This window comes from Melanerpes formicivorus, unplaced genomic scaffold (assembly GCF_026170545.1).
Source record: "Melanerpes formicivorus ecotype bairdi unplaced genomic scaffold, bMelFor1.0.p_v2 SCAF_11, whole genome shotgun sequence".
Lineage (NCBI taxonomy): Eukaryota > Metazoa > Chordata > Aves > Piciformes > Picidae > Melanerpes > Melanerpes formicivorus.
This window is the reverse complement of record NW_027142363.1, coordinates 12,031,735-12,041,794: the sequence shown is the minus strand read 5'-3', so window position 1 is coordinate 12,041,794 and position 10,060 is coordinate 12,031,735. Positions and strand designations below refer to the sequence as shown.

The window sequence follows — 10,060 nt, the reverse complement described above, 5'->3', positions numbered from 1 at the left end:
CAACAGAAGAAAAGCAAATACATTCAAAACAAAAGAACTCAGATGTTAGCCTGAAGTGCTACTTATGCAGCATAAATGGAAGACTGTTGAAAATGCTCAAGGTAAACAAGCCACTGTACACAGAAGAAAGTAATTTCAAAATCTTGCAAACCGAATTTTCAAAATAATTTTCTACGTTGCATCTTAAAAATAGTAGCAACACAAAAAAATCCAGAACTATATTTACCAAGCCATCTAAATTCCAACTCCAAAAAAATTAGAAATCAAATAATTAGAGCCTTCATCTACCTAACTCTTTCAATTCAGACATTTTACAGGAAGGACTAGTCCCATGAAAAGGGACATTCATTTTTGGCAGTAATTCACAACACTTATGAGATGGCAACATAAAAATCTCTTAACCTTTGCAAGACTGCAATCTGAGTATCTATACTTTAAAGACAAGCACATTATTTGTTATAAAACAACAAAGCACCTTACTCAGACAAAACAGTTAATCATATGGTCCTGAATTCTAACAAATTATTTTTCAAAGTAATCTTACAGACTAATCCAAAACAACAAACAGCTTCTACCCATCCGTACCAGCTTTGTTAGTGAGAACTGCTCTTTGAGACTTTGAAGTAGGTATATACTCAAAATAAAGCACAGTTCCATATATAGTGAATATTACTTTAATTTTTTTAGCATTATTGAATTGGAAAGAAAATAAAACCAACTTTTTTGGACACTAACTACTACTTCCACATAGTAATCAGCTTCAGTTTTTCAATTCTTCGTTTCTCTGTCCATCTATGGTTGTAAATCACAGAAAACAAAAAAAAAGGAAACTTAAAACATTAAACATACAATTTGTTAGACAAAGCTTGGTGAGAGGAGCACTGAAAAGTGCTTTTCCAGCTCTGTAAAACTGATTCAATTTTAAACACTGTGACAACTTTCTTAAGCAAGAATGTATTTGCCAGATGTGTTTTCATTTACCTGATTTGCACTGCAGCTCTGTATCAAGGGCTCCAGAGAGCACTTCCTCTATTTTCTGCACTATCTGATCATTCTGACGACTCCCAGCACCAGTGTCATCTGAAGGGTTGGCTTGCTCACCTGGGATTGTGTCACCATTGGGTTGGCCTTCTACCTTTCCACTAACCAAAAAAAATATCAACATAATACAAGCAATTTTAGGCCTTTGTGTTTTTAATTCATAAGCATTTATTACACTCAACCCTTCAAAGCAGTACTTTTGCCTCCTGAAGAAGCTACACTTTTATTGAAACAGCTACCTTTTGACTGAATGTTGCTTGTTCACACCAGAACACATTCTGCCAACTGGGTATTATGCACAAGGGAAGAAAACATGTTCTCAGAAATACTACAGTCCGCTTTCTGTGAAATCTGTGCAGATTCCCCTCACAAAATAAGCACCCGTCGCTCTTCCCCAGCAGATTTTGCTTAATTTACACGATAAGGCTAAGAAAAACTAGGCCATCTTAAATGCCGTAAGATCCGTAAGGCAAATCTCACGGACGCTATCCCCTTCCCCTCTTGCTCCCAAACAAAAGACCAACACCGAATACTCGTTAAAACGCGGATGCGTTCACCATGAGACAACGTGCGCGTCCGCCCGCTCGTCCCGCTCCCCTCTACCCGAGCGCACTCCACCCCCCCACCAGCCCCTCCCGCGCGCGTGTTTTTGCTCAAGACGCTCGCAAGGGCGTGAGCCCCCGGGACCCGCCATGTTGACGCCGAAACAACTCCTAAGAAGCGTAAGCCCCGGCTCGCTTCCTTCCGTCCCGAAGTGCGGCCCGCGCACTTCCCCTCTTCCAGCACAGCCCTCCTTTCCCCGCGCGCAAGGCCCCGGCGCCAGCGCCGACGCAGCTGCGCCGCCTCCCCCGCCGACCCAGACAATCTCGTTACCCGCCGTGCTGCTGCTGCTGCTCTTCCTGGATCTCCCGGAATTTGCTAACCACAAAGGACCGAAAGATCTGCTCGATATTAGTCGCCATGACAGCCCTACCACACCGGTATCGCTCCCGGCGCTCCGCTTTCCTTCCTGCCGAGATGCAAGGCCTTCAACATCCCACAAGGCACCGCCGTAACTAGGGGCCGAAAGCCCTTCTGACGTCCTCACTACAAGCGCTCTCGTGAATGGCTGCTCTAACGGATGATGTAAAGGAAGTGGGGGGGGACGACTACCCGGGCCTCCGGAAGGCCGCTCTAGCGCAGAGCAAACGCCATAGAGCGCCAGCTCAGTTTGGCGTCCGCGGGGAGGAGGGGGAGGGGTAATGTGTCTCGTGTCTCCGAGAAGTTCGCCGCTCCCCCCACCCCCCACAGGCGCGCGCCGCGGCGCCATGTTGTTGCACTCACCCCCACCTCCCCGGCCCCCTCCGCCACCGTCCGCGCCACCACGAGCAGGCAGCAGCGCGCATTCCGGCGCCCCGCCACAAGCGCCGCACACCCTCCCCCTCCTTCAGCCTGGCTATGCTCCGGCGGGCCGCCCTGCCCCCAGCCCCCCAAAATGAAACCGTTAACTGCCATTCTGCCCCCACACCGACGAGCTTCCCCCCCCCCTCCGCCGTTCTCGGCCCCTCTCGCGTCCCGTACACCGAAAAACTGCGCCTGAGCCCCTAGGTGACCGGGGAGGGGAGGAAAAGAAGGGGGAGTCGGTGGAGGGCACCATGGTGTCCGGTGACCGACAGTCCCTGCGGCTCTGTCCCCGTCCCGTCTTTCCCGTACGCACAACCACCTTTCTCCACCCGCTTCCCCGTCACGATCGCGGCCGTCTCCAGCAGCTTCCAGGGCCCGAAGCCGTCTGGGCCTCCGCGAAGAAGCTGGGCGGCTGGTACTCACCTCGCCGAGGGCTGGAGCGGCGGCGGCGGTGACGGGGCCATGGTGGGCTGAAGTGTGTGGCTGTGTGTTCCGGCGGGCTCGGGTCCGGTGGGGGTGGGTGGGAGTGATGCCATTGGTCTCCATGGAGTGGGGCCAAGCCCCGCGCCTCCGCCGCCCCGTAAGCCGAGTGCAGGCAGCGCCTAGCAGGGGGGCCTGTCCGCACACGAGTGCTGCATCACAGGGCCCGGCGATACGCTGCCCTCACCGAGCGGCTCCATGCGAAAGGCGCCCTCCCCCTCCGCCGTGAGAGCAGGCGGCCCGGCTGTGACACGCACATGTGCTCCGGGGGCTGGCTGCGGGGCCAGGCAGCGCGGGCGGGCGCCCCGAGAGATGGGAGAAAAATTAAAGGAACAAAGAAAGAAAGAAAATGCCGCCGCCGCCGCTGTGAATAAATAAATGGCAACTGAGTGAAAGCCAGCCCCGGCCTCAGCCCACTTGCAAAGCCATGTCTTCTCTGAGGTGTTTTGCTGGAACGCACGAAAATAAATTGGTTCCGAGTACAGCCACTCTGGGGATCCCCTTCATGCTGCCCTAAAAATCAGTGTTCAAGTATATATATACGTACAAATTCGACTTTGGCATCCTCAGTGATGTAAAACCCCAGAACCCTACGCTTGGAAGACATCCCCCATACAATTTTCTGCTGGTGTCATGAAGCAGTAATTCAGGGGGATTAGATGACTTGAAATAAATGTAAAATACGTCAAAACTGAAGTACAAACATTTAATTGCTCCTGGGGCCTTTGCAGATTCAGCCAGCAATGGGGTTTAATACTAACTTGCAAGACCCTTTAAAGGTGGCATTGTTCTGTGCTGTGTATTCCTGGGAGGCAGCCTGCTTTACTATCAACTCTGGAAAAATAATGGACCTGATACTTGGATGACTTTGCCTACTTTTATGTCACAGTCGATTGATCACATTTAAAATAGAAAGCACTTGTATTTAAGAACCCCCTTCACAAACAACTAGTACCTTTCATGCTATGCCAACATTTCTGTATTTTAGATCTTACTAGTCGAATACTCTGTGATTTTCTTTTTAATTCAATGAGCTAAAGTTTGAAAGTGTTTCACCTGAAGAGTTTCAAACATATTTAGGTTCCTCTGATGCCAATGGCCTTGCCTAGATGTGGCATATTTTTACCCAGAAACAAGTAGTGATATTTCATATAAGGTTGCTAGCAGGGACCTGGCCCCAAAAACAGCTTTCAAGACAGTGTGATGGTAACTCAGTCCTTTAAAAAAGCCCCACAGCTGGACTCAAGAGAACACCATGTTTGACTGGTGTAACTTAGCCTGTGTTAGGGGCTTCAGACAGAAAAGCAGTTCCAGTTATGGAACTCACATGTCATGTGCACCAAGAGGGACTTAGACCACAAACAGGCCTGTCTGTAGAAATGGACCCTTTTAAATTTGATTCAAAGTAGCTTAACTACACTGCCACCCCTAACAGTGCAGGCCTCCATCTGTATAAGGAAAATCATGAACAAACAGACAAAGTAAGACAGAGAAGAATTCTAGCACGTGCTGTGTATTTCCCTTTGTCTCCTTAAAAATGAACACAAACTGATAACTGCCAAAGTCACTACTCATGTAAGTGGGGATCCAAGGCTTCACGTGCTTTCCCTTCCCATCTCTGCTCTATAAACCCCCCTTTAGTTAAGCAGTTTTTAAAAATTCTGTAAGGTGTTGGGTAGTTTTCAGCTGAACTAAATATTCTGTTCTCATGTCAAAAACTGTGATTGTTGCCAATAGATTTAGCGTTCAATTTATGAACATAGTGTTATGGGGTTTTACTGATAGCAGTGCTGCTGCAATTATCAATACCACAAGTGGAGCATCTACTCGTGTAACTGGTCCTTTTTATAGCAGGAGTCAAGAATGTGCTTAAATATGCAAACAATATTTACTAAACCTCTATTTCATGAGCTAATTTACAGAAAAATCAGGTTTTAACATTACAGCACATAGCGAGGGGGAAGCAAAACTGTGGCTCAAATCTTGGCTTAACAGTATTATTGCACATTTTGAATGGCAAATTTGACTTAAAAGTTACCCAATACTCTTTGGTTTCATAAAGAAATTTCCAGTGTAGTACAAACGTTAAGAGTTGCTCCTATCCAGTAGTTAAGGACACACGGGAGCATTCTCCCTGAATGGACGTAGAAACAAAATTAATCTTTGCACAGCCCTATCCAGCTGACTTCACGAACCATCACGTTAAGCCTCCTGAGCGGTACTCCACTTCCTAAAGTAAAAACAATAACCTACATAATGTTTTTCGGCCAGCTCTGGCACCTTCCCTGCCCGGCGCAGCAGGCTTGCAAAGTAGCAGCCATCCCCAGCGGTAGATATTTCTAGACTTGAAAAAAAGTTACGTGGAAACGCTTATTCGTGTATCTCCAAGCGGACACACCGACGACCCTTTCTTCCTTCCCTCCAGCCCTGCTTCCCAGTTCCCGCCCCCGGGGCGACCCGCCGCCATGTCGCGGGGCTCCCTGGGTACTGTAGTTTTTGGCTGCGGCGCGGCGGAGGATGCCTTTCCTCTCCTTAAAATCTCCCTGAAGCAAAGTAAGTTTTGATTTCGCTCTGGAGACGGGCTTGCCCTACGGGCCGCTCGGTGTCGGTGTGGCTGCCCGTTGCCAGCCTCCCGCAACCGGGTTGTGAGGCAGCGGCGCGGGAGGGGCGCAGCGGTGGCGGGACCGAGTGCTCCGCGCTGGCCGCATGGTAAAATGGCGGGGCGGCCCAGCGGGGCACCGCGCGGCACCTTCCTGCCGGCCTCTCTGCACCCAGGGCGCCGCGGAGCGCGGGCCTCGCCTGAAAAGTTGAGCGGTTTGGGGTTAGCCTGGGCCCTTCCTCCGACCCGCGTCTAGGGTGGTAAAGGGGCACGTGGAGAGCTGGTTGCTAGCGGCTTATTCGTGTATAATATGTATGTATATATATATTTAAACTGCCCGCCTCCTGCTCAGATTTATATCTGCGATGTGAAATACACTGCGCTTTTAAATGCACACAGGTTCTTTTTTCGTGTCCCCCCCCCCCCCCCCCACCTTGTCTCTTGGTTTTTTTCCTTCCCTGCTCTGTTTGGTTTTGAGAAAGTGGTGAAATATTTGCTTTAAAGTAAATATTAAACTTCTAACCTCTCTTGTTGTGGACTTTGACTCACTTTGATTCTTTCCCTGCAGTTTGCGAAACTGGGGGCTTACCAACTTCAGCACTGTCCCTATTGATTTTATAGATACTTACTTCACGGTGTTGTGTGTATGACTGAAAGAGTGACACAGAAAGGGCATTTCTCCCCTCCTTCGTTATGGTTCTCACCAAGTAGCTTCTGCTGAGGCTCTGATGGTGAAACACACAGAGCACTTCCAGATTTTGACATGTGTCAAAATTTAGTACTTTGGGGAAGGGTGATAAGATTTTTGAGCTCCATTTATTTTTAGCAGTGAAATTTGCGGTAACGTTTTGCCTAGGAAGCACACACACAGCCATTCAGAGGATCACACCAGGAGGTAAGAAGACTGTCTTGCAGATCCTCAGTTCAGCCTATGAAAGGCATATGTTTTATTCTCACCTCTGATTTAGGCCTTCAGTGCGATGCTCTGGTTTCTGCAGGAGTGAAACATAGATAATAGTTATTTTTCTTGGTTTGCTTGTTTTACACAGCTGTCTTACACACCACATTATATAGCCAGGTGAGAGCCAGGAAGCAGTCCTAAAGAAAACTCACAAGCAAAAGAATCTTATTTAAACCCAAAGCTGTAATGAAAATCCGTAATTGCCACCTGATTCTGGCATCTTCCAAACTCCATAAGCAATGTCTTGGTATTGAAACCTGAGGAAATTAAAAGTTCTCCAAAGCTGTGTAGTTTTCCTTGTAGATGAGCCTAATGCTGCCCTATCCTAAACTCGAAGCTCTGTCACCATATTTTGGCCATTTTGCCAATTGAAGTGCTCAGCTGGATGGTTGGCTTTTTCTTTTGCACCAGCAGAGCTGCGTGCACAGTTGGCAGGTGAGTTCCCTCTGGACACTGATTCATGTAGGAAAAAATGTGGAGACTGATGGATTTCTTCTCCACAGCCCTCATTTCATTCTCTAATCCAACTCACCCTGAGACCATAAACAGGCTGGCTGAGAGGTAAGAAGGAGGAGTTGGGTGAGAAGTTAAGTTGTGAAGCAACTTTGCCACTAATTGAGTTACAATGTTCGATCAATCCAGGTGATCTGAGGATGCAGTGCACAGGACAGCTGGACTGATGAACAGTTTGCAGTAGCAAAACCAAGCTCTTTTCACTCTCTCTGCTCCTTCCTTTGTACTCTGTGGTGATCACTTGCAGCTCTCTAGTGACTTAGTTTAGGTCACTGAACTGGCAGAAAATTATTTCCCTTATATGTGTATATCTATCTATGGGGTTTGTTTGTTTGTTTACCGTGTTGGGTACTGTTGTAGTGTTAGCTTCCCAGCATTACTGGCTGCCTGATCCAAGTGACTGCATATCTTTGGCACACATAGGAGGCAGAGGGAAGGAGGGGAAGGAGGGACTGGAGGTGGAGAAGTTGGTGGGACCAATGGGAAGCTGCCCTGGCTAAGGGCAGTGTAAGCCAATTGTGAAACACCAGTCGGTGAACCTACATCTGCACATTTCAGCCTCCAGTTTGTTTCTGTGCTTGAACAGGGTCCAGCAGTTGGCAGATGTTCACTGAGAGGGACAGCTCGAAACTCACCTGCTGTAGTGAGACCTGTGTGCTCTCATAATGTGTGGTGAACTCTAAGATAAATTGCTTGGCCTACTGTCACTGCTGGGCCACTTTGTAGCTTAAGCCTTAGGCAGTGTAGGAGTTAAGATGCTCTGGGCAAAGACCATATCTTTTGTATAAAGAAACTGGAATGTCTGCATCAGGTTTCCTGAATACCGAGGGTTGGGAAGCTAAGGTATTGCAGCTTTTAAATAGTCTGTAGCTAGGGTTAGATGTTACATGTACAGTGATACAGTAGACTTTTGCTGCCTGCAAGCCAGGTCTTGCCCTCAGATTCTTCTGCTCAGCTCTGTTGTCTCATCTGTTTACTGTTAGTGTCTCTTGCCCTTGGCTGATGGCACTTCAAGCCAGTTCAGTTTACAGAAAGCTGTTTTGGATTGTTTGAAGGGTTTTTGCTCAGGTTAGTTTTATGAAATCTTAGTAAATTGATTATGTTCAAGTCAGCACCAGAGGCAGTAAGAGGAAAGATAAAGTGTGTCTGGGTTCATGAAATCCCCTTTCAGTAATGAGGTATATGAATGGGTCCATCGTTGGTGCACATGTAAATTTTCACAGCAGAGTGTAAATGTGCTTAAGCACCTTTTACTGAAGGGATGAAGCACGTTGGATGCTTCACAGTGCCACATTTTAAATACACCTATGTGCTGTCATTGTCCCTCCACTCTCAGCTCAGACACTGAAAAGTATCTAAACAACTTTGTTTTGTGGCACCTTTTTCACACAGGTTTTCAAGATGTGATGTGTTAGGCTTACTAAAGTGAAATGCACTCCACCCAGGAGCTTAGAGGAAACTAGCCAGGAGCCTAATTAAAAAAACCCAAAGTTCTACCTGAAGCAGTGAGCTGCAACCAGTCATACCCTTTATTATTTGTGCTATATTGCGTAGGTCATATTTTAATTGCACCTTTTTACTGTTTAGTTAGGGGTGAAGTAATAAGGCAATGGCTTCTTATTCCAGACTATCTAGTTGAGATAAAATATTTAGGTAACTGGCACCACTCACTTATGATACAAAACTGAAATTTGGGAAGAAATTGCTTAAGTTTGCAATTTCTCATGGAGTTGTCTTCATAAATGCAGCCAGTGAGCTGAGTTTAACCTCTGATCCTGGGCGTAAGATCAGTTTGAGAAAGAGTCAGTGGCTCCCGTCCCTTCTCTAAATTAGTAAGCTCAACTTCTACCTGTGTTTGAAATCTCACTGTGCCTTTTTGGGGAGTCAGGATGGGGAAAGTTCTCAGATGCTGTTGGTTTTGTCTTTCCTCACTTTATTTTCTCTGTTTCACAGGCCCTGACCTAGTGGAAGAGTTGACCAGCTTCTTGGTGAGCCTTACCTTTTGTGGAGGATAAAGGTCCCTAGGCTGATCTTTGTCTCTGCTGACTTACTGCTGGCATCCTCAGGGACAGGTTCTGGAAATCGGCTTGTCTTCACTCGATCTTCGTGTCCCTTCCTCCTGGATGTATGGAGTGATTAGATTATTTCTGCTTTCCTGTTCCTACTTCATAAAAGGATCTAGTAATAGACCCTTGCCTGAAATGCCATTTCTGCTTATTTTAAAACATCTTTTAAACAAACATGTCTTCCTTCTTTACAATAACAGACAATGGTTACTGAAGGTAATTATGTACTGTCTTTTGGAATCTTTAAGGATTTCACATACTGCTTAAAAAACACCTGTGTGATAATCCTGACATAAGAAGTACCTACCTTGTGAATGGCTTTTAGTCTTTTGAAAACACATTTTTGGCTCCTGGATTACTGACAAAAAGAAATGTCACTTGGAACTTTCATTTGTCATGCAAGGTCTTGCTGGGCAGCAGAGGGCCTGCACAACATCCTTCTTTGTCAGCGTGAAAAAGAAAGGCTGCCTTTGCTAAATTGGAGCCTCCTAAATAGGGATTGCCAACAGAAGTTCTGTGCAAGCTTCATCCCTAAATAAAGAATACTATTTGTGGGATGCACAAATAACACTGAGTTTCTAAAGAAATGGCTGAAACTCATATTGAGGTTTTTTTTACTCACATTTTGTTGTACCATGGTTGCATTTTGTTTGAAGATATGACACATGGCTTGTTCTGTTTGCTTGTTCCCATATAAAACTTCATGCTTCACATCTTTTACTTCTGTTTTTTTTTTCCCAGATGACAGTAGTATTAGAATACATTACTTCAGGGGGAAAAAAGAAAGTGATTCTTTGACTGAGTTGCCAGCATGGCAGCAGTGTCACTGGATCTTCAAGCCTGTATGACTATTTTTAAGCAGTGTGCTTAATGGAACGTTAAACAGGCATCATCCACCTTATTCTTTCATACTCTTGATATACATAGGGCTAGGCACAGCCTCGTTTTTCTGCATAGCAAAAATGCATAGCCTCATTTTTAGACACAAAGACAATGTTTCCAGTCTGATTACTAAAT

At 46.4% G+C, this 10,060-nt stretch overlaps 2 protein-coding genes across 5 annotated transcripts in view; one reads left to right on the top strand and one right to left on the bottom strand.

The window, feature by feature from the left end:
* Positions 1 to 3,164, bottom strand: part of SON (SON DNA and RNA binding protein) — a 38,951-nt gene extending 35,787 nt beyond the window's left edge. Inside the window, exons 1-2 of one of the 4 annotated variants that reach the window (XM_068144550.1) lie at positions 2,848 to 3,164; positions 982 to 1,142 (exon numbers count right to left, since the gene is read on the bottom strand). In XM_068144550.1, the coding sequence (XP_068000651.1) occupies positions 982 to 1,142; positions 2,848 to 2,960 (274 nt within the window). In that variant the 5' untranslated portion in view covers positions 2,961 to 3,164. Of the gene's footprint in view, positions 1 to 981; positions 1,143 to 1,914; positions 2,283 to 2,847 lie in introns of those variants that run through there. The other 3 variants (XM_068144548.1, XM_068144549.1, XM_068144551.1) reach the window with 3 other exon arrangements.
* Positions 3,165 to 5,369: 2,205 nt separating this feature from the next.
* GART (phosphoribosylglycinamide formyltransferase, phosphoribosylglycinamide synthetase, phosphoribosylaminoimidazole synthetase) overlaps positions 5,370 to 10,060 on the top strand; it is a 45,460-nt gene continuing 40,769 nt past the window's right edge. Inside the window, exons 1-2 of the mRNA XM_068144546.1 lie at positions 5,370 to 5,457; positions 8,931 to 9,102. The gene's annotated coding sequence lies outside the window, so the exon portion shown is untranslated. The remainder of the gene's footprint in view (positions 5,458 to 8,930; positions 9,103 to 10,060) is intronic.